General features: G+C 47.5%; 1 protein-coding gene across 3 annotated transcripts in view; it reads left to right on the forward strand.

Annotated features, from left to right (window-relative positions):
• Positions 1-24,469, forward strand: part of LOC147673314 (protein unc-13 homolog A-like) — a 182,282-nt gene that overhangs the window by 115,915 nt on the left and 41,898 nt on the right. For 2 of the 3 annotated variants that reach the window (XM_086947142.1, XM_086947143.1), the window contains exon 35: positions 8,818-8,874. In XM_086947142.1, the coding sequence (XP_086803268.1) occupies positions 8,818-8,874 (57 nt within the window). Of the gene's footprint in view, positions 1-4,590; positions 4,621-8,817; positions 8,875-24,469 lie in introns of all 3 variants that reach the window. The other variant, XM_086947144.1, reaches the window with a different exon arrangement.

A 24,469-nucleotide genomic window follows, 5' to 3' on the forward strand; every position in this document is an offset into this window, starting at 1 on the left:
CTTGAGAGTTTTTCCATCCGACTTAAAGCCCGGGGAGTTAACATGGAACTGGGATGTTATAGGCCGCGTGGGTGTCACTTGAGCTTGGGACAGAATGCTGCCTTTAAGCCGAGGAGGTGCCCCCTTGTGACGGTCCTGCAATGGCTGCTGACGTTTAGTGCGTGCCTTTCGATCAACAAGACTTGAATCTGTGAATTTAGTGGACGAAAAGTCGACGAGGAAGACATCCCCGTCCAAGGGAGCTAGCCTATTTGCTACTAAGAAGACGGGTCTCCTTCCCGCGCAAGACACGCTGCTCTTGTCTCGCGAGAGTGCGCGGGAAACCTGCAGCCTTTTGTTTCCGGTTCAGGTCGGATGTCATGGGCGCCAAGTTTGCAGAGCTCTCCAAGGTGCAGGGCATTGCAACGGATAATGTCCTAATTGTGAAACCAAACGTGGCTTAGTTTAAGTGTCTCCCGCCTGAAAATGTCCCTAATTTAATAGAAGTCAGTGTGGAAATTATATTTACCCGATTTTCCGTTTGCAAAATATCCACTGTCCTGTTATAAAATGTTTAAGGGTCGCTGCCTGCCAGGCCTAGGCCAGTACACCCCGCCTGAGGGGCTGGTGGTGCTAGAAATGGCCTCTGGGTCATTGGCGGTGTCCATCCTTCGCAAAAAAAACCTGGCCTTTGGGCCGAGACAACTAAAGACGAGTTCTTTACTTTTCGCAGTTTTGCAATCCTCCGGTTGTGTTGTATGCGTAGCACTATGTTGGAATCTTTACAGGGCAGCAGTTTTCATTTTGAAATGTAAATCGAAGTAAAAAAAATGCTGTCCATGCCCTGAAGGCCTGCAGAGATTTTATTTCCTGGCGCTTGTGAAAGAGGGCCTGTGGGAGGGCGGCCAGGCATGCTGGCAGCTCTATTCAAACAGGCAAAACTGGCAGGAAAAGCTGATTGTTCATAACGCCGCTTTCCTTCAGTGCCACCCCAGATTAGAAAACTGCGTGGGCATTCCGGATTCAGGGGCCCTGGCAGACCGGCTGCGGGGGCCGAAATAGAACCGCAGTTTTGCAGGGGAGGAAGGGAGTGGAACTGAGAAGCCATAGCAGTGTAATAGAAGCGGAGCTGCAGGGTTGCAAAGGGGTGGGCGTGTACAATTGCCTGTATGCACTGTATTGTTCTGATAGTTGGTGCTGCATGGAAGGGTGTGCGTCTGAAGATCTGTGTTTGGGGGCAGTGTTATAAGAAAGAGCAAGGGTTGCTGCAGGCATGACGTAGTACTGGGCCAACACAGTATTGTAATATTAAGGGATCTGCAGGCAGGAATTAAATGTATCTGTAAAATTAAGTTCTGCAATAGTATTGTGGCAGCAAGGGAAGGTTCTGCCGACTAGAGATGAGGCAGGAGGTGAGAGATGGCACTGCAGACCAGGAATAAGAACATTATTAGAGCCTACTTGTATTCACAGCTGATTTTTACATAAGAGTTTATTTAGAAAAAGAACATTATTGGAGCAGAGTGTGAACCCAGTAGTATAAAAGGGGTCATTGCTGCTAGCAGGCCACTAAGGTCAGAAGTGATTGGCTTTACCAGAGCTGTATGTGGGTGGAGTTGAGCATTTCCACGTAATGGTTATGGTGCGGAATGGGGCTGCGGGGCAGGACTGGGGCATTAGCACAGGTATCAAGGTATGCTGCAGGTTAGGATTGTGCACCTTAATAAAATTGGTTGTGTTACATGAAAGCTTTGTGCCTCAGGCGCTGAATTGGACAAATGCAAATGTGCATTTTTGGCCTTTATTTCTGTTATTATCTGGTTAGAAGAGCAGCATGTAGATAATTGTATGAATCAATAGACAGCCTTTTTCAATCCCGGTGGCACTTCCATTGACTGAAGCAGTGGTCATTGATTTGTGGTGGAAATTCCTTCAGCTCGGTGTTGAAATGTTGCTTATCTCAAGCCCTGCTGCCTCCTTACCTCCGAATCTCTTGTGAAGAACATTGAAGCAGTACTCGTAGTCTTTAGTCCCAGTGCTAAACCCACCGAGTTCTGCATTTTAACACTTCAGCTAGCACATGTTTGCCCAACTATGAACTCTCCCCTCAGGGTGTGGGCTAATTATCACAGTCTCATACCCCACATGACACTCACACAGAAACACAATTCAGATAACGAATATACGTATTCGATCAGACATAAATGAGGTTTCAACAGAAGAACACCATATGAGAAGAAGAGACCCTGTCTCACTTCATCCCAAGTGCGGCGTGAGAAGAGAGAACTTACTCAAAGCTGCACTAGTGGAATATCTCCCAGAAAATCAGATCTCGAAGCGCTTGCTTGCCAACTACCCAGCCGTTGTCCATCCATTTGGCCAACCCTCTGTTAGCCAGAAGCTCTTGCTCTTCTCAACCTATGAATTTCCGTTCTGTCTGGTAGTTTTCATTTCCCCAACTAAAGGTTAGAATCTACTGTCATAGGCGCCATATTCTTGATCTCTCAAGAAGGGGCCCCATGTCATTTGCCCTGAAGTTCATATCCTGCAATCCATGTTTGCTAGGTTCCTGAGATGGGAACTTTAAAGTTTGTCTCGTAGATTGGTGTTCACTCTAGTCCTTAACTATATTGTATGCACACCGTTTGTAATCACTCACATTTTGTGCGGGGGTTTTATGAATTGACTTATCCTCTCACCTGTCAGCTTACCACTGTTGAGTGCGAAGTCCCTACTTGCCTTCTGGTATCACCATTGGTGCAGCTCAAGTCCTAACAATCAGTCTGCAGTGTTACTTTGAGGGTCCTACACACCCCATACATGGACTATTGCCTGTCAAGTATCGCTACTCATTTGTACACATAGGTCTTGTGCCAAGGCACTTAGTAGCTCAATAATAGATGTGAGACTGCTATGCCAGAATGACCAAAAAGTCCACCTAGGAAGCAGGAAGAATACACAGTGTCAGGATGGGTTACTTAGGCTGGACTCTGTTTTGGTGCAGGGATGGTTTCCATTGAACTCTGCATAGAACAGACTTTGTGGTGGGTGGGCCTTCCTGTGCTGCTGAAGACGAAAGTGGGGGCAGATGCTATATTGCCGTCCTCAGCTCCTCAGTCTCATCATTGGGCCACAAGGAGTACAATGGAAGTACAGAACTCGTGTATGGGCATTAACCTACCCCCTACCCAGAAGTAGTGACTGACTGTCGATGTGCCATCTCTCAATTACACATCATTTCCTGTTGTGTTTTTTAATCCATGTATAAATCCATCACAGTAGCCAAGTAACTCACCCTCTCTAGTTCATGACTCTTGTGCCTGCTTGAAATCTTGTACCAGTTACAACCTTAAATCGTTATGGGTAGGGCTCTTTAAAGCCTGCATATTATTTATAACACATTCCACCGCATAGAGCTCAGTGCTGCCCCTTGGTAATAAACTCTAGTCAAAATTAAAATTAGTTGGATTATTCAGTACAAAGTTTTCAAAAAATGCATCAGCACACGTCTGTAGTTAAGCGGCGTTATACCAGCGCTTATTCACTTCTCTGGAAAATAATCACTATGAGGTCAGATAATAAAATGATTATGCATGAGACCGTATTGCACTTCATCTATTTCACTGTGGTCCAGTGATGAGATAAATGACCTGGGGTAGCAGTGTATCTTTGTCACTTCCCATCATTCCTAGAGCTTTACAGGAGGGCAGACACTCCACACGGTCCGTCCTGAGACATGTCTGCTTCTGAGTCGAGAATAGTCCCTTTAGACACCATAAGTGATCTGTTCTGACCCTAGGAATTGACATATACGCGTGTGTCCACTCTGTTTGCATCCCCTGGAGGGCCGTCTAATACATGCTGGGGTTTGTAGAGTTGGTGTGGCTCATACCACAGCGTGTGCTAAAAACAGCTGTTTATCAAATGGTACTGATTGTCCTGATTAGCATGCTAGCGTACATGCAAGGATACTATGTGTAGTCAGAGAGCAGGATCTTCCCACACGAGTCAGAGCCTACCCTCAAACGACATCACTTGGCTTGTCTCTCTTCCATAAATGGAGTTTCTTTGTTCCCAACTTGACCATGTACTCTATTGTTGCATGATTTGGAGGTTCGGAAAGGACTGCACACCCTGCTTCAGATTTTGTTCACACTTGCTGAAAATTCTCACCACAAACCAATACCTAGTAGACCGATTGATATAACATTTCTGTTTTTAATCATTTTTAATTGCTTCATTCAAGCACCTGGGAAAGCAACCTAACTGATTCAGAGAAAAAAATCAGTTAAAGCTACTAAAGGCATCAGACTGTTTATACTTTTAAGTAGACATAACATATTTCCTTTAGATCCCGGGTACAATCTCCTACACTTTCTCCTTTACTAGAGAACAGTGTTTAGATCCTAGCATTCCATGGGATGGGGAAGTGGAAAGGGTTGAGGCTCTCTGTGAAAGGTCAGGGTGAAAGGGAAAGGGGTTCAGGAAAGCATATGGAGGGACAGGGTATGGCAAGTGAAAATGATTTGTTAGCGCAGCAAAGATAGTTTAGGGTATCTTTCCGTGGTCTTCCGACACTATCCAAACTGTAAACCTGTGTTCTTTCTCCAGAGCAGGGTGAAGCTCGCCTGCCACGCGGATGTAAGAATCCCATCCTTTTTTTTCTTCTAGCTCTTGTTTTTGTCTCCCATGGGGCTGCCTCTGCTTCTGTTCTTTGCCTGTGTGCTTTCTCTGCAGTCTGGTGACCGTCGTCCTGTGCTTTCTGGAGGGGCGTCCACTAACCTGTGGCTGATCCTGTCTGTTGGTCTTTGTTCAAAACGAATTGTGTCTTTCCTCACTGTGTCTTACCCAGCGTCCCTACCTGCATGCGCAGAACCATCATACGAAGGAAAGTGCTGAACCCCATGCGGTCTGTCTTGTTCTAGAGAAATGAAACACAAGTGTCTGCTGATTAATGGTGGTTGTGATCAACAAAGGCAACATATTTCATTTACAAGCAGCATATTTGGCCCTCTCACAATGTCAAGGGGGGCTGAACGCTCCATCACCAGTATTTAGAAAAATTCTTACACTCATCCTGTGCTGTAAAATACTTCTCATGGTCCTCTTAGCTGAGGGCCTGTTTAGGGCATGAAGGGCCTTGGCACTCTTTTACCAATAGGTGCTATCGTCTTTTTCCTGACATTTTTGATTTTGAGCACGCAAGAAATAGCCATGAAGCTATAAGTGACACTAGAGAGTCGAATTCTCATAAAATAAAAAAAGTAATGCATTAAGATTCGCTCTAAGGCAAACATGGAGCAAACTGGTTTTGAACTGTTTTTGAAATATGGGACTGAACAAGCTAATGTTGCTTTATTCAACTGTGAAATAAATGAGTAGATTTTTGTAAGAAGCTAAATATGGAGCAAAAACTTTGATGGCGGATAACCTTATGGAATTTAACCCAAACTATGTTGCGGGTAAATCCCTTATTATTCCATTCTTCCCATAACAAAAATGTATTTGCTGCATTTTTTGCTTTACCTTAATATAATATGTTACCTGGGCCCAAATGACACGCAACCAAACAGAAGGCTGGGGGGCTTTAGAGCTTCTGTGGTAACCATGTAGATTTAAGACAGGTTGAACATAACCCCTATAGCACTTTTGGACTTTCCAGGGCCAATGAAAGAACAAGAGATCAAAAAGGATCTGAGGCTGAAATACATATCAATACGTTAAAGAAGATAGAGTATTTGTTCTCTTGACTTCTATTCCTTCCTTGGTTCTGAGGAGACATTAGGAGAAAGGCAGGTTACTGAAGGTGTTGACGGGCATCTTGAGTAAATTCTGAGGTGTAAGGCTGCTGCAAATTATGGAGAGTGCTCAGTAGAGGCCTTTGAACTCAAATCCGCCTGGTACTACCAGGGAAGGAGGACTGCTTCAGCTTGGAGCGCTATATCACAGAAAGTCCTTAGCCAAGCTAGCCTTGCATGTGACCGATTCTCCCCCAGTTTCATTAGCCTTTTAAAGTCTGTGGCATGCCTCAAAATGTTACTACTTAACTGTGGGCCTGCTTACACGCATTACTAAAAATTGATGAAGAGTTGCACTTAGAACAACTCTAAGGCATGAGTGTATTTTCTTTCTGTCCACTAAACATCCCTTGTATGTGGTGTTACGCATTTGTTATTGCAACCTTTGAAATGTATTCACGTGCAAATGGGGAATGTTAGCAGAAAAGGAAGCATTCTCCGCGTTTGACAGAGAAACAAATTAAACTATTACCCACACAGCTTTTCCACCATATGCCTGGTAACTCTAGCCATAGAAAAGATGGAGATGGAGTGACTTCTTATCTCATTATAGAAACAAGACTTTGCAGATGTTACAAAATGCTGTGTTTTTAGTCTTCCTTACATTAGTACTTCAGATATAACTCTGGGGGTTGCCTCACTCATAATTTCTCTCGACTGAACATTGCAGCGTTTTACATTCCCTGACTTGTGCCAATTTCTTTTTTGGTGCTGGGCACTGAAGACTTATTGCCTGCCACCCTGAGGGAAGCCAACTTTAGCATTCACATTGGCGAATTCTCCATCTCTGTAGACAATGTTGATTATGTTCCCTCACTCTGATTATAGATTTTGAGGGCCTGCGTTGAGTCTTAGTCCTCGCAGGTTGGATATCCTTGGGAATGAGGACCTTATGGAGGTCTCCGTCAGAACGCTTTGTCTCTTTTGTGTGGTTTGTTACCTGACCGCTTTCTAACCCACCCTGTGTTTATTACCTCTTTGGCTCTCTTCTCTCATGCTCTTGTTATTCTTATCCAATTTTAATCTCCTATGTGGCTGTACATTGTTTTGTCGACAGTACTGTTTTTGCTGTTGGAAGTGGCTTGGTCTTGTGCAGCATGTTTAGCAATACGAAAGGTAGCTGCACAACCTTAAGCAATTTAGCATCCTTTTTGTGGGTGGGATTGTGTGTGTAGGTAAAATAAGCAAACTATAAAATGGGAAAAGGGCACCCATAATTCTGTTTACCCTTTCACCGTAACTTTAAAGAAGTCAAGTAAACATGCACATTGTGATCGAGATTATTGATAGATATTTTGACACCCAAAGAAACATAATTCTTTTCACAATTTCAAATTGTTAGCAGTATCACTTCCCACTACAACAGCACCAAAAATTACCACTGCATCTAGCATCACTCCAAAAAGCAGTAGAAATAATACCCTTTTTTTAACATTCAGTGTGTGTGGGGAAGCACTTTATCATTCTCTAGGTAGTGGAAGCCTCCATTCGTTACCTTCCTCAGATGGGGGCAGCTTCCTTTCCATTGACCCCCAAACGGTGTCAGCTTCCTTCTATAACACATGATGTAGCTCAGTCTTTCTGTTCCTTCTCTAGCAAACGGCGGCAATTACACTTCCTGTCCTATCCAATTGATGTCAGACTCGCCTTTTGTGATATCTAGGTTGGGCCACTTCATTTACCGTCATCCCTATGTGTTGGGAACTTCATGATCTGTTCTACCGAAGGGTTTGGAACCCTCAGTCCTTCTCATAGTCAAGTGTTGTCAACTTTGCTTCATGTCCTATGCAAGTGATGGCAAATTCCCACTACTTTTAAGTAATGGAAATCCCACCTGTCTCATCCAAGTGATGGTGGTGACCTCAAACTCTCATTTTTGTGAGGTGGCAGCGCCACTTCCCATCAAATGTGTGTTCTGGTTACTGTACTTACTATTACATTCTGTTGGTGGGAACCTGAATTGTTTTATATTCCGTCTTGTCAAGCCCACTTCCTTGTGCCAACAATTTGAATGGGATACCCAGCCCATGTGACATTCAAGTAATGGTACCCTCACTGCATGTGACATTCAGGGGTTGGCAGCCTCTCATCCTGTCAGTCCTTTAGATTTTCCTACTGTTGATAGGGGTTTCTTCCTGCAGTATGGCAACATTTAGAAATAAATTATTGGGAGCAAGGTTTGATGATCAGTCAAAGGAGGATTGAATAGTATTATGTCATTCACAAGATGTTCCTTAGTCCATTATTGGGCTTATGGTAAATTATTATACTACCAGATCTAAATATATGACGAAACCCTCCATAGAACACTTGTACGGTAGGAGTAAAGCAAGAAAAGGCAGACATTTCCACTGCAAGAATGGATTCTGCAACGCAGAGTTCCCTGTATACCAAGGTGCAACTGGGAACTACTACAACTCTCAGGAGCTTAGTGGTCACATTTCTGAAGGAAGAACAAAGAACTCCAAACTGGATTGGGGAAGAACTTCCATTGAGTTATCCATTTAAGGTTTCCTACAGACCTTTCTAAATCCGGGATAAGACTCGCAGCCTTATTTTGAGTTTGCCAAACAGGGTGCTTCATCACAAATGTGAAGGATGTCCCCTCAGCCATATTACAAGTGTATTATAGCCAATGGTGCCTATAATGTTGCAGGTTTGGCATGCACCACATATTTCATGGGGTTCCTGCCCGCCAAGCTCTAAATAAACACCTGAACCTTTAAGAGCCAATGTTAAAGCCAAGATGGAGAGCTTGCAGGAAGGGCTTCATCTTTCACCATATGCAGGGAAATATTAGGACAAGCACATACATCTCAAAATCTGAATCTCTTGGGCCCGGTTATAAATTTCAAAGTAATGAACCCTATAATAAATATTAAGAGATTTTCTGACCTTCCATCCCTCTTGTGATGGCTGAGAACAGCAACCTGTAATAGCCATACAGAGACGGGACGATGAACGGTCAAAGGGGCACAGGAATGGTCACTTCTACTAAAGGATGTGTGTATCTTTTGTGTTTTCCTTTTCTGCACCACAGGGCACACAGCTGATATTCAACGCAGCCAAGGAACTGGGACAGCTTTCCAAACTCAAGGTAAGAGAGGGGCAGAAGAGCTTCAGATGTGTTTTTGAAGCAAAATGAATACAATTCCTATCTACATGTTCACAAGTCATTCCACCTTTTTTTTCAGAGTCTAAATACTTTTCTTCTAATGTGCTGAAAGTGAATGAAAGAAAATTTGGAATTGAACAGTGAGATGAGGAGCCAGGTGCAATACTAGTGATTTCTCTTATTTGAGGGAGGGGTTCAAGGATAAACTAAACGGAAACAAATGGGACATATGGTAATTTAAAAAAGCTTTTATGTTCCAAATCAGGAGACTCAAAGTAAACTCTGTCATATCTGTAGAAGTCTTTGACTTCTGGCTCGCATAAATGGAAATATTTCTTATCTTAAAATGCCAACATCACTTAACAAAAAAGGCTGAATGATGGGGTTCAAAGGCTATGGAATGCACGAGGGGGGTTTCCTTTCATTCGAAAAAGAGGTGGACATTTTTGCGTTAATTATGGGTTTTTATGATTGTCTGGGCTTTCAAATGGTGCACCATAGGTTTCCATGAGTGTCTAATTGCTCTGATTAGTCAAAGTAACTATTGGATTTACCTATAAAGAGAGTAACAATTTTTACTGCCCAGTGTCGATTGTGTGTTACTCTTAATGGGTTGACTGCATATATTGGAATGAGGAATTCCCTGATTAAATTGCAGAAACTTCCCAGCATCTGCAAGAACAATTGAAAACATTTGGAAATGTATTCGGTATAGTGACTTCTCCAGCAGAGACAGGAGTCCTGGGAACAATGGGTGAAAGTTCATGGTATCTGCTGGACTGAGGTCTTGCGCTCCTTTGAGTGAGCAGAGTCTGTTCTGCATGGTGCTCTGGAACAATGGAGGGAGCTCCTAGAGTTATTTTTTAGAGCTGGGTCACTGCATGAATGAAACTCCCCTAGTGAATATGCTTTTGACGTTGATGGTCATCTCCAGGACAGGAATAGAGTTTTTGACTCAAGACGACATTAAGGAGGTCAGCCATTTGGAAACCTCTGTAATGAATCAGAGTACTGCAAACTGATAGAGACTTCTAGCCGCAGATTCCTTACCTTGAATTTTCTAGGCGCCAGACTGGATCTGGAAGATTTTCCAAGCAGTGCCCCTGCATGTTGGTAGATTGCATTGATCGGATGCGCGTCAGTTGTGTGCACCGGAGTGATGTCGTAGTACCTATAGAGGTGCCACCCAGACGTGCTGACGTCCGTTCTTTTCTGTTTGCTCCAGCCAGCGCAGATCTGGAGAAGAGCTACCCCTCTGTCGGTTTTTGACAGGAATTTTGTGACTTTTGTTGTCTGATTTTTTAGGTTTCCTCCTGCTGTGTCGGGGATGTCATCACTGAGGACAGGACCTGTGGAGCCTAACACCAGGCGATGTCTGCAACAGATCCACTCCTTATCTGCCTGTGGTAACTGGAGCGCACTACAACACCAAGTTATGCTCCAGTTGCCAGGCCATGGTGCAGAAGGCTTTGAGGAAGCGTTCCCTGAAGCTGCCAACGGCTCGGCATGTGACTCCATGGAAGCCAAGGTCCCAGTCGAGAGGAAGGTCCCGGGATCATTAACCGAATCCGAAGTACTCTTCGTCCCTTTCGAGATCGTCAGACATTCAGTTAACCGGCACTAAAAGAAGAGTAAGAATTCAAAGCGATCTTCTACTTCTTGTGACGAAGGAGCATCCGAGGCCTGATTCTTCGGAGCCTGGGTTGGCTCAACGCCTCCCGGAATATACGGGAGCCGAAGCGACCACCAACCGACTTGAAAAAATTGTATGAGGCCCTGTGTCTCATATTTGGGTGTCCCAACCAAATCTAGGACCCTTCGGGCCCGCAGGGTCAGTGTGGCCTACCTGATTCCACGCCTGTGGGTCCGGCACCAATGGACCGCCATAGGTTCGATAATGGACCCGGATCGTGCCGGTCACACCACTTCGACCTTCCCCGATGCCAGTCTGGATGCGGAAGCTCCCAGCGCTTTTGGCACGCACCAGGGGCGCCAGCCCCATTATCATCCGAGTCTTACATGGAGCCTGAGGGGCATTGCCCGATGCAAACTCCAGCGCAAGCAGGACCTTCGGATCCTAAGCCTTATTCCTTTAGGCTTGGCCTCTGGGAGGAGTGGGAGGGGTTGCTGAAACCTCTAGAATACCAGCCACATGAGCCCCAAATGACTCGTGGGAGGAACACGGTGATGCCAGCAGACTGGATACCTTTACAGTTTCCGAGCATGCTTTCACCCCCTACCGTGGCTATGGAGGAGGGAGCTTCTTATGCTATGATGGTGCGGAGAGCAGCTGAGGCTCTTAAACTTCAGCTGTCCTCTGTGGCTGTCAAACTAATCTCTTGACTGAGATGCTGCAGCCGTGAGTCTCCTCCTCAGAACCCCTACTCCTATTCAATGAGACCCTCACAGACATCCTCCTGGGAATCCTGGCCAAACCCACAACACCCTACCCTGGAGAGCTTGGTGGTCCAAGCTTCCACATCCTATGGCACATTCCCTTCCACACAACCCAAGACAGGGAATCCAAGAGGCTGGACTCCTTGGGTAAGAAAATGTTTTCTTCCGCAAGCCTGGTGTTGCAGTCCGTGAACACCACGTCAGGCATATTGTGCAGGCATTCCCACATGCTGTGGGATATGGTTGTGCATGTGCTGCTGCAGTACCAGGAGGAGGCACAGGCGATATTCTCCCAAGCTGTTACAGACAGGAGAGATGCAGCAAAGTTCACGACACATTGTGGTCTGGACACGACCGAATCGCTGGCAGAGCTGTTTCCTCAACAGTGGCCTTCAGGCGCCACGCCAGGCTGATAAGAACTGGCTTCTTGGGGGGGATGTTCAAGCTTCCCTTATTGGCCTGCCCTTTGATGGCACTCGTCTCTTCGGAGCCCCTGGCATACTTGGCGCTGGAGTGATTTAAGGACTTGCAGGCTACGGCCAAGTCCTTGGGCCTCTTGGCTGCCCCACATCATCCTTGGTCTGCCTTTCGCTGCTTCGGGTTTTCAAATAAGCCAATCCTATCCCTGCCACCGAGCTGTTCAAGATTCCCAGCCTCTGCATGGACAAGTGCGCGGGTCCTACCGGCCTCGTGGTTCAGGTTGCCAGTGATCTGGTCCAGCTCTCCACCCCCACCCCCCCACACCTCCCCCCTGCAGCTGCTACCTCCAAACCGTTCTAATCTTGCCCTTTTAGATCATGGGCATCCAGTTGGTGGCAGATTCTGCCATCACTTCTACCATTTGCAGTCATAGAGAGGGTTCCGGAGCCAGAAGTAGGCTGTGGTTGTTATTCCCGATACTTTCTGGTCCCCAAAAAGGACAATGGCTTTTGTCCTGTCCTAGACCTCCAAGCCCTCAACCTCATCCTCAAAAAGGAGAAATTCAAAATGCTCACACCTGCTCAGGTCTTGTGTGCCATCGATCCAAAAGACTGTATGGTAGTGTTGAACTTACAGGACGCTTATTTCAATATCCCCGTTCTGCCGGGTCCCACCGGCGTCATCTGTGGTTCACGGTAGGCCACAAGCAAATTCCGTTCACTATGCTGCTTTTTAGCCTTACCTGCGCTCCTTGGGTGTTCAGAAAAATGATGGCGGTGGTTACAGCTCATCTGCAGAGATCAGGGATGTCGGTCTTCACCCATCTGTATGACTGGCTGTTGAAGGGGGGGAGTGGAGGGGGTCACACCAGACTGTCGTCTCCCACCTCCAGGCTACGGCAGACCTGTATTTGCTAGCGTTCACAATCAGTGTGTCGAAGTCACACCTGACTCCCTCTCAGGTGCTCTCTTTCATCTGAACTATTCTGGACACAATGCAGTCTTGGGCTTATCGTCCTGAGCAGCGAGTCCAGGATATTCAGGCTATTATACTGATGTTACAGCCTCCATCCTGGATTTAGTTGAGATTGACTCTGAGGCTGCTGGGCCTCATGGCCTCTGCATCCTGCTGGTCACACAAGGTAGATGGCATATGTAGGCTTTGCAGTGGGACCTGAAGTTCCAGTGGGCACAGCATCATGGGAATCTTTCTGACCTGGCCCAGATCTCGGAGAGGACTGCAAAGGATTTGCAATGGTGGCTAACAAACCGCGATTGAGTCAGAGACAGACCCCTCTCCCTTCCCCAATCAGATCTCACAGTAGTGACAGGTGCGTCACTCCTGGGATGAGGCACTCATCTGGGAGAAGTGGAGATCAGACGACTCTGGTCTCCAGCAGACTGGGTGCCACGTCAACCTGTTGGAGCTGCGAGCGATTCGATTGGCATTGAAGGCCTTTCTACCGTCCATCATGGGAAGGCTTGTACAGGAGTTCGTAGAACACACCTTCACTTTGTGGTACTGCAACAGACAGGTTGGGGTGAGGTCATGGACCTTTAGTCAAGAGGCCTTGCATCACTGGGCATGGCTGGAACAGCAGCGCATTTCCCTGGTGGTTCAACACCTGGCAGGTTCCCTGAATGCCACGCGACAAACTCAGACGTCCATGCCTAGCAGATCGCGAATGGTGTTTCCAATCAGAGGTGGTGCATGGTTTCTTTCAGCAGTAGGGAGAGCTTTGGTTAGATCTGTTCTCTTCTGCGGAGAAAGCGCAATATCAGCAGTTTTGTGCCCTGGAGTTTCCATGGCCGCACTCGCATGGAGATGCTTTTTGTCTCGAGTGGAGCTCAGGTCACCTGTACGCCTTTCTGCCCATATCACTACTGCGCAGAGTTCTCAGGAACGACTGGGGCCAAGTCATCCTTTTGGCTCTGGACTGGGCTCAGAGTTTGCATCCCCGGCTACTGATCATGGCCCCCGATCTTCCATTCAGGGTACCCCTTCTCGAGGATCTTCTGTCACAGCAGCATGGGAGGGTCCTCCACACGAACCTGTCAATTCTACGCCTTCTTGCGTGGAGATTGAGCGGCAGCAGTTGACAGCTTTCGATTTTCCTCCCGAAGTCTGCGAGGTTATTCTGGCAGCCAGGTGTTCCTTCACTAAGACAGTAAACACTTGAGGTTGGAAGCTATTTGTATCCTATTGTACAGAAAAGTCCATTTATTTGCTTTCTGCCTCCCTTTCTGATATTGTGCTTCTTATTCTTACCCTTGCCCAGCAGGGTACTCTGAAGGGTTATCTTTCTGCTCTGTCTGCTTTCTTGCGGCTGCCTGAACAACCCTTTTTATTTAAATCCCATACTGTAAAAAGATTTTTGAAGGGCCTTGTACATATGTTTCCCCCTTCGCCTTTTATTATGTCTCAGTGGAATAATAAAAGGACCTTAATTTGATTCTTACATTCTTGATGTCTGCTTTTGTCTAGCCTCTGCACAATTGTCCCCTCTGGCTGCTCACAATTAAAGCAGCCATTCTCATGGCAATTGCATCTGCCCGGAGATGAGCAGGCTGCAGGCTTTTGTCATCCAAGCATCCATTTTTCTCTGTTTACCCTGACAAACTGATGCTTCGCACTAGGGCCTCTTTGTCGCCAAAAGCGGTTTCACCATTTCATGTGGGCTGTTAAAAAGGGTTCCAAAGACAACCGGTAACCAAAGACCCTTTTATGTTGCCCGGCAGTATCGCCTCTATGACCCACCAATATTAATCAATGAAGAAGCGGGCGCTGGAGACTGGAAGGCGGGAAACGAGGATTTTATTCTCTCCGGAGGAGAACACATCAATTCAGACAGCAAGTATCGTCACGAGGTGCTCTAACCACATCTCTGAGGCCTGGCCTCTTATACTAGGGTTTACGACCTTTATTGCACATAACACATTCTCGCAATACTTTAGAACTTGAAAGAACATCCTCGGAATCTCCCCTTCAGACCCGTTCCCACACACATTTACAGTTGGATTCCCCACCCTGGTCACAACAGGTGATGGTCGTCGCACAGCAGGGCATTCCGCCGATTCACGGAATGCATGGGGTTGATCGGATCTCATGGGGTGGGGGCTTTGATCGGTTCGGGGGTCTTTTGATGGAGAGGGGAAGCTTCCTACTGTACGGGGTAATAAACAGTATCCGCAGAGCCAGGTGGCGGCCTGGGAACAGGGAAGGCAAACGGGGGCACAGGAAAAAAGGGGTTTGTATCAGAAGGATCTGAGGCCATGAAAGGAATGAGGGGAGGTGTCGCGCTGGGAACAGGATGGGATTCCGTGGTGAAGCTGCGCTGAAGAGGGGTTTATGACCCGAGGCATGAGAGAGCGGGGGTTGTCAGCGTGCGGGGGAATGCTTGCGAGGTTAAGAGAGAGAGAGACGCGCTGGCTATTAGTGAGGGGCAGGGAGGCCATGGTGCTCAAAATGGCTGTCGCTTACGCGCACGAATGGGCCTGGAAAGGGGCAAGATGGCGCCGATAATGTTCACTAAGTTTGTATTTATTTTTCACAGTCCTCCCTTTAACATTTCCAAGACATCTTGCTGGCCTATTTCCTATCTACCCCTATATGCAGTGATCATAAGTAAGGGAGAGGGGACTTAGGTGAAAGAACTGTACGTAAACATCACATTATAAACATCATATTGAAAAATCTCATCAGTTAGTAGGCGGGTTCATCGTTAAGTTGATTGCAGGAAAAAGTCATCGTAATGCAATATCAGACTAGAATTACGTAGCGAGGGCGTTGGGTACAGATCATAGAATAAGAACTGGTAAGTTATCATATGAGTAAGTCCTTTTTGTATACGGCGAGTGCATAGTCAGTCCAATGGTGCTTGGGAGAGAAAGGAGAGACAGTAAAAATATCAGAGTTCTCGTTGTCTTTTGTCATCTTCTGTTGGCACTGTTAAGCACCTGGATTACAATTCGGTCCATCAACAGGAATGTTCATGTGGATTGAGTCGTTGGAGGTCTGCGGGCAGGGGTACATTTTGTCTTGTTTCGCCAGGCCTCATAGGAGCAATGCGTTACGGTTTTGGGGCAGGTGCATCTTCTTCCGTAATGCAGAGCACAGATTTTGCAATGGAAAATGCAATTTGTTCCAGAACTGTGAGATCTGTTCGTTCCTTGAGTCTCTGTGGTGGGCACTTCCTGTTGCTTCCATCATCTTCAAGGTGCTTGGTAGCGGGCAGAACCACAGACTTTGTTTATCTTTTCTTCGGGGGTGACCCTTGGTGGAGTTCTAGGTCACCGTTCTGGGATTTAACATAGTTCGTGGTCTACTTAGTCGGAGCTCCCCCCCTTTCTGACGCAGGGAGTACTCTTCTCTGGGTAGCTCAGTAGGTTTTGGAGGAATTTGGGAGTTCGGATGGAAAGGTGCGGGTGTGAACAGTCCTTATGGTAGGTCGGAGGAGGAGGGGATGGAGCAAGGCCAAGTCGGGGACAGATCAGGGGGAGGCGGAGAGTTTGCGACAGGCGAGTCCGTAACCATGTTCAGAGAGCGGGGACTCTTGGCACACGTTGATCATAGAGCAGGGGCTTCAGGTCAGCCCTTTCCTTAGCTTTGTTTGAAACAGTGCCCCGTCCTGCGACTCCTTACTGCTGTGGTCTCGCCTCGGCCTCCGTCGCTGATGTTCCACAATCCGCAGTCAGGCCGCGTGCTCCCACATCCGGTCTCTTTCTCCTCCGACAGTGATACCCTTAAATGAGTTTTGAAAAGACAGTCTTTAGAGATTTTGCAGAAAAAGGTAATTACATAAGTCTATTTCTCTCCCAACACCAAGCAACTGGGGTAAGCACTCGCTACATTGGAGATTCTTGCGGCTAACGTATAAACAATTGATGATGGGTTTGCTGGATTCCTTACAATTTCCTTTCGCTTGCTAATTCTTTGGCGCTTTGATGATTATTTCGTTCATTTGTCATATGTCTAGTATAGTAGATGTCAGTTCTTCTGGCAGAGACCCATTTCCCTAGTACAAGTCTTGAAAGGCTAGGCTGGTCTTCAGGGCCTTGTATTTTACAAAAAGTGCAACGTGCTATTCACCATAGTCTGATAGGCATCCTTCTGAGGGATGAACATAGGCTAAACAAGTCTGCATTACATAAAAGCATCTTATTTTCAACCATGCTTACTGCAACAAGTTCTTTCGTTTTTCAATCTAATTTTCAACTTTGCACACATCCTTCTAACTTTCTATATAAATCCTCGCAACCTGGTTACTACAAAAACTCGGGAGGGGTGGTTTGCAATAATTATTAAACTTATCCTCGGGGAAGGAGGGATCTTATGGATACCAAACTGGGGGCATTTTGGGTAGATGGGGGTGTCTCGATCATTTCTTACAGCTTGGGGTACGGAGACAATTTTCAATGGGGATGGTCGCATTACCACAGACACATTTTTATCATAGGAGCCACTGACAAATAGTTCCCTGAGAGTGGGTCAAATTTAGGGAACCTTAGTCGTCTTACCTGTCCCTTTCCTATCGGCCAATTTAAATTTCATCCATATTTTAGTAGAAAAGGAGAGGTAGTAACGTGGTACCAATACAATTTTATTTAGGACAAATTTGCGCAAATACTTGTGGTATTTGGGGCCAATCAGGAGGTGCACCAGGTTCGCCAATTAGGTGCCAGTTGCTAGGAAGAGGGAAAGTGTGGAGGGGTGGAAGAGTGAGTGAGAGAGAGAGAGAGAGAGAGAGAGAGAGAGAGAGAGAGAGAGAGAGAGAGAGAGAGAGAGTAAGAGAGAGAGAGAGAGAGACAATAGGCCGAACAGTACACGTGTGACATAGAGAATGACCGTGTATTGTTTGGGCTATTCAGTGCGTTACCCAACGTTAGACGTTTCGGGTCTGTGTTAGGAGGTAGGAAGCATGCAGTTTTGGGACAGAAAAGCGTTAGATTTGGTAAAAAGGTCGTGAGAGCGTCCTTGTTGTGCCATTTTGTAGCGCTAGTCCGTCTTCATGCATCGGGCGTGACGTGGTTCCAGATCCCTTATGATACTCTAATCGGGATTCTAATGTAACCTGCAGAGGAAAAAGGGGGGAGAAATAGGGGAGGTAGGGGGACAACATTCGAACACATCAAATGTAAGGGCACGAAAATCCTTTACTTACCACATACTCGTACTTGTCTCTTCGGGATATAATCCCTTAGGGTTCTGGTTTCTTAAAGTCATGGGGGCAGGCAATGTGATAGGTGGTTCATGGGGAGGTTCGAGGATGGCATTAAGGATCGTGTGTAGTGAAAAACGCTAAAAAGAGGAATCGGAGGTGCCTAGCGCGAGGTACCCGGTTTCGTAGATGTATCCGGTCATCGGGGTCCCTAAATCATTCCCAAAGCTGTGATGTTCTTAAGGCATACCAGTTCTTCGTTCAACTGTACCTTAGTACCTTCGACCACCATATCCTTATAACAATTTATCAATCACACCATTTTACTTTACCCACTCTCTGAAGTCGAGGTCCTTCTTCATACGTCAGTTCCTGAGCTTAGTCGCATATCTTGGAGGCAGCGTTTCATACCTTCGATTTGACCATCAACCCAGGGCCGAACAACCATTTCTCGGATAACCTTAAAAAGAGAGCAGAACAGTTGCGCACAGAAAAACCCTCCCACCGATACCCGTATTTACAAAAGTACGCGATGCCTATCCATAGCTTTTAAGACTTTTATTTGTAGAATTATTCAGTACGTAAAATGTGAGAGCGCAATTCATATTTTGGCCTGACATGTCGTCGATGGAAGCACATACAGTAGGGGGTTATTTTGTAGTACAAGAACATGTAAAAAAGGTCTAATTAATTATTTGTAAGTAACCAAAAACATTTCATTGCGTGACGAAGGAATCAGGGGCATTTCAGTTCATAGATGGAAACACAGTCAAGCTCATCGTAATCACATTTCCTAAATGCAAAACCGCGGGCGTGCATCATGAGCGACGTTATGTATCAGTTACAACAAATATCAAAAATAAATTGTTCATTGAAATCAACATTTTTACGGAACCCTTCTTAAATGTTCGCCAAGTGAACCCTCCTCCCTTTAACATCGAGTGCGCAATGGTTCGTATATATATATATATATATATCTTAGTACATCCAGTTTCATTAGCTAAGGAATACCACGAGGCATCCGTTAGTTTCCATTGATACCAGCGCCATTTTGGGCGAGGCCGGTTTAGTCCGGAAGTAGCATCAGGGGCAAAATATCCCCGCCAATTGGCGGTTGGACCAGAGTCCCTTTCGGTAGTCCAAAAGAAAACTGTGCTAACAAAGGGGGCTGGTGGTGTGGACCGTCAATCAAGAGAGGGAGGGGGTAAAGTCTCTCTTACCAGGTCATGTTGAGGTTCAGCCGGAACTTGCTCGAGTTCGTTAGCCCATAATGTTCCTGGGTGGTTCAGACGGAAGCTGATGCAGACACGAGAGCACCGCCATCTTGTTGCTGTGCCGTGGTTATTTCATTTGAGATCAATGCAACTGTTCCTCACCGGAAGCCTAAAGGGGCCGAGGGCTCTTGGGACTTTGGTAGAATCTTCAAAGTCGAGGGGATGTTTGTCGATGGTGGGGGCTTGCGCCCAGGTGGGCAAGCGCCCGAGTTGCAATTTCGGACAAAGTTACTCCAGCGGCCTAGACCCGCCTTTCGAGGGCCCAGACGCCATTTTGAGGCCCTGCAGCAACCTTTGCCGTATCCATCAGGAGTGGAGGAAAACTTCTTGTGATGGCGAAAAACAGAGCATCATGCGGTTGGAGCAGGACATTTTGGTTCGGGGCGCCAGGGTGCAGCGGTGGAGCCTTCGTCTGGGGAGGTAAGGGAGGCTCGTCTGTGCCGTCTCCCTCTCCTGGCGCATCCTACACCGTCCCTTGGAATCAGGGGCGCACATGATGACCACCCTACACCCCTGATTCCGACTCTTGGGGGACCACTGTACATCCGGTGCTCCGTAAATATGCCCATCGGACATTGTGTGTCCTGTACCACGCAAGTATACCAGCCGGGTCTTGTATATCCTGTACTGAGAAAATATACGAGTCGGGCATTGTGTGTCCTGTGTTGCGGAAATATGGCCGTCGCCCGGCTGGAGGACATCGGTGTCGGGCCAGGGCAGGGAAGCCTCCTACCTGTGGAGGTGGAAGAGGCTCGTCCGCGTCGTCTCTTCCTCCCTGCCCACCCTGCATCCGTTCGATGGAGGAATTCGTGATGGCCGGACCAGGAGATACAAGGGAGGGGGTCACCTTCATCCGCCCCCTCCCTACTCGCGGTCCGGGGGACGCCATCCCTGGAAGGGCAATATGGGAAGACCATTTCATTGCCCGCTGTGTGGGGTCTCCAGTACCTTCTCGCCAGCAATCTCTTTTTGGGCTCATGGTTGCTGGCAGGCCCCGCCCCACACGTGCTATGTGTTTCGGATGGGCGGGACCATCGAACTGTTACATTTCGAGGACTTCCGGAGTGAGCATAACATGTTTTGTATTTTTCCTATTAGTCAAGTTTGCTTTTTAGAGAGTTCTACTAGTTATTCTATTTACTGTTGGTTGTGTGTTTTACCGTAATTAAATCCTAAGTTATATAATAGACGCTTGGCTTTCTTGAATCTTTTCTCTAACGGGGGGTTGTTTACACTGGCCTGCAGTTGTGTTTGTTTTTCAGAGTGGGGGAGCAACAGAGAGCAATCAGTCCCAGAACTCTAACATGTCGTTAAAATTGGTCTGACGAAATCTGTGCCACCGAGCATAATCGAACGGGGTGGTCCTGTCTGTTCTGTCTGCACTAGTCTGATTGGTTTTTATCTCACGTCTTTTTCCTTTCTGTCGGTCCGTCCTTTCTGTCAACCCTCCATTCTTACCTATGCTTTGCAGAGTCGGGCATTGGGCTTTCCAGTGTCCAAGACATTTACAGAAAGCACATTGGTTTTGTTTTAAATCTGTCCGTCCTGTGCGTAATGTCGGGGGATTACCTTCGGGTCGTTGTGTTCCGGGGTTGGCTTGTCGGCACATCCCTTTACACCATTCGCTTTTCATGTCTACTCCTCGGGGCTGTGCCATCGCTGGTCCTTCCCTTTGCCTACTAGACGTTTGGAGGGTTGTCCGTCGTGTCCCTTCACCTTTTCTAAATTCGTCGCCTTCCCTTCGTTGCGTGGCTTCTTTGCGCCACATACCGAGACTATCGAGCATAATAGGTGTTGTTTCATTCCTACGAAGGGCTATTTCTACTGTTTCTATTTTGTCGAGATCAAAGGATCCTCTCAGTGGCCACTGTCTTTCTCGATCCCTTTTCGTATATTTATGCCACAGCTCACTATAGGCTATAGCGATTAATCCATGCTTCATGAACATGTCCTTATTAGGGGTGCCTTCCAGCGGAGCCGGATGGTTCATCTCTAATAAGCGGTCCGGGTTAAACAGGCTATTGACCAGTGGGGAGAAGACAGGCATGACGGATCGCAATGGGATAATAGTCAGCACTACCTATCTTATCACTGCGCGCAAAGACTAGACAGAATATTTCTATTCTACGTTGTTTGCACGTAGTGAATACCTCATGAACCAATTCTGAGCAATCAATATTAGGTCAAAAATAAAAAATCAATATGGTCAATGGGAAGAATAAGTAGGCTCGCAAAGGTTCGCGTCACCTACCTTTTCGCTATCTGCAAAGAGGGGACCTATTTTTCCCTGTTTGCAGACAGAGAATCTCCAGAAAACAATCTATAACAGTTAATCAATGGGGGGAAGGGGCAATTGTTCAGTGGGGGAGAAAGATAGGTCCGACGGGTGCGTACCTATCCTTCGCTGTTTATAAAGGGAGAGCCTGTTGTTTCTCCGTTTGTAGACAGTGAATCTCCAATAAATTAACAAAAAGTAATACTAGTATTTTCTCAACAATTATCAATCACTTCCTATTATCTATCACTATCGCAATTTCGTCGTGTTTACACGACCTTACCCGGACCGCATGGACAGTTTCTCGTCTTCCGAATCCAGCGCCCGATCGTCCTCTTCTCTTCGTACTTCTCGTGGCACTCCTGATGGTTCCCAGTCAGGACCGCAGATCACTCGAGAGAGGTCTGTTCGGAACCAGTGAAGTTCGGATGATCGGCTGTCAGACGAGGGTCTATCGGACAGGGTACCTTCCGATCGTTGCAGTCGTTCACTCTGTCGTCGGGACCTCTCCCACTGGATCCACGAGTCGCTGATGGGCCCCACGTTTGGGACGCCAATTGTTAAAAAGGGTTCCAAAGACAACCGGTAACCAAAGACCCTTTTATGTTGCCCGGCAGTATCGCCTCTATGACCCACCAATATTAATCAATGAAGAAGCGGGCGCTGGAGACTGGAAGGCGGGAAACGAGGATTTTATTCTCTCCGGAGGAGAACACATCAATTCAGACAGCAAGTATCGTCACGAGGTGCTCTAACCACATCTCTGAGGCCTGGCCTCTTATACTAGGGTTTACGACCTTTATTGCACATAACACATTCTCGCAATACTTTAGAACTTGAAAGAACATCCTCGGAATCTCCCCTTCAGACCCGTTCCCACACACATTTACAGTTGGATTCCCCACCCTGGTCACAACAGGTGATGGTCGTCGCACAGCAGGGCATTCCGCCGATTCACGGAATGCATGGGGTTGATCGGATCTCATGGGGTGGGGGCTTTGATCGGTTCGGGGGTCTTTTGATGGAGAGGGGAAGCTTCCTACTGTACGGGGTAATAAACAGTATCCGCAGAGCCAGGTGGCGGCCTGGGAACAGGGAAGACAAACGGGGGCACAGGAAAAAAGGGGTTTGTATCAGAAGGATCTGAGGCCATGAAAGGAATGAGGGGAGGTGTCGCGCTGGGAACAGGATGGGATTCCGTGGTGAAGCTGCGCTGAAGAGGGGTTTATGACCCGAGGCATGAGAGAGCGGGGGTTGTCAGCGTGCGGGGGAATGCTTGCGAGGTTAAGAGAGAGAGAGACGCGCTGGCTATTAGTGAGGGGCAGGGAGGCCATGGTGCTCAAAATGGCTGTCGCTTACGCGCACGAATGGGCCTGGAAAGGGGCAAGATGGCGCCGATAATGTTCACTAAGTTTGTATTTATTTTTCACAGGGCTAATCTGTCACCTTGCCCACCTTCTATGCTCCTCCACATCCTTCCAAAGAAGAGGAGCGACTACACTGTCTGGTCCAAAAACAGCATTTCGTTCTACATTGACTGCACACGAGAGTTCCGGGTGGGCAACCAACACTTTGTGGGGTATGTTGGTGCAAAGAAGGGTCAGATGTGGAAGCACAAAGAAGTAGCCTCCTGAAGGGTTATGAGCTGATTCCACCAGAGCTAAAGCTGCGACCACTGCGTTAGCACGCGGAGTTCTGGTCCTGGATATCTGTCAGGCAGCAAGGTGGGCATCCCTGCACATGTTTACTAAACATTATTGCCTGAACAGTCATGTCGCAGGGATGAGCACGTCACCCGTTCGGTCCTGCAGGGCTTCCTAGTTTTAATTTGTCTGCAGACCCTCCTTCGGGGATGGTATTGCTTGGGTATCTGTTCAAAAGTAAGGAATCTGTGGCTAGAATGAACAAGTTACTTACCTTCAGTAACTCCTTATCTGGTACAATATTTTAATCTTAATTTTCACTTTTTCCACACACCTTAGCGCGTGTGTAGGACAAAAATCACCCGTGGTACTAAATGTTGCCGCTCACTTCACTTACCCTTGGTCCTGAAGAAAGTCCAGCTCATTTTTAGGTCGAGCAGACCTACTCTAAATGCGTGAGCATTGAGAGTGTCTGCTTCAGACCTTTTGTGGCCCGTATTTAGGAATGTGGACAGCTACCAGACGCGCGCTTTGACGAGGTCAGATTTCACCTCGGGAGCGAGCGTCTGGTAGCTGCGCATGCGCAAAGCCCTTTCTCACACACAGACACAGGCAGCCCCCACCCCTCTGCATGCATGCACGCACGCACACACACACACACAGGCGCGCGCATGCACACGCAGGCATACGGCACACATACAGGCACACTATCCCCTACCTCGCATTCTCTCTCAATCACACACAGTCACGCATGCGCACACACGTTCCCTCGCGCACACATGCACACACGCGCGCACACACTCCCCCCCCACCCCCCCCCCCAGGCATACACACAGGCACGCACGCCCTGGGCCCCACTCACCAACTGCGCTCTTCCGGCGGGGCTCCTCACGGCGCGGCGTCTCCTCATCTAAATCGGGGCTCCCTCAGGTCAGAGGAGCCCCGCAACAGGCGCCACACTCCTCCTTCTCCCCGGCCCCCTCCTGGGGACCCGGGCTACACCGGACGGCAGGGCGCTCCATGCGCCGGCAGCTCGCGGACCTCGGGAGGCGGGACTTCCGGTCGGCCGCGAGCAGATTGGCCGGCCGGCCAAGAGCTTCCGGGTCGCTGCGGGCAGCGCGGCGGCGCCTGCCTCCCATGGGATTTTTTACACCCCTTAGTGCTTGTTTATTTAATGTAATCGACACTATAGCATCACGTGATCCCGTCCGAAAGCTGCCTCTGAGGTAAAGTTGAACGCAGGCCCTCAGGGAGCAGGACTCCATGCATTGCCGAACTCAACCTGCTTTGCGGAAGGTAAGGCCAACAGGGCAGATGAACCATGTATTTTATTTCTCTAACTGGTGTCCCTGATTGCTATGCCACGCCACTGGACACTTTGGTACAGTTTGTTATTGATTCTGTGGCGGTA

This window comes from Lissotriton vulgaris, chromosome 12, assembly GCF_964263255.1.
Source record: "Lissotriton vulgaris chromosome 12, aLisVul1.2, whole genome shotgun sequence".
Classification (NCBI taxonomy): Eukaryota; Metazoa; Chordata; class Amphibia; order Caudata; family Salamandridae; genus Lissotriton; species Lissotriton vulgaris.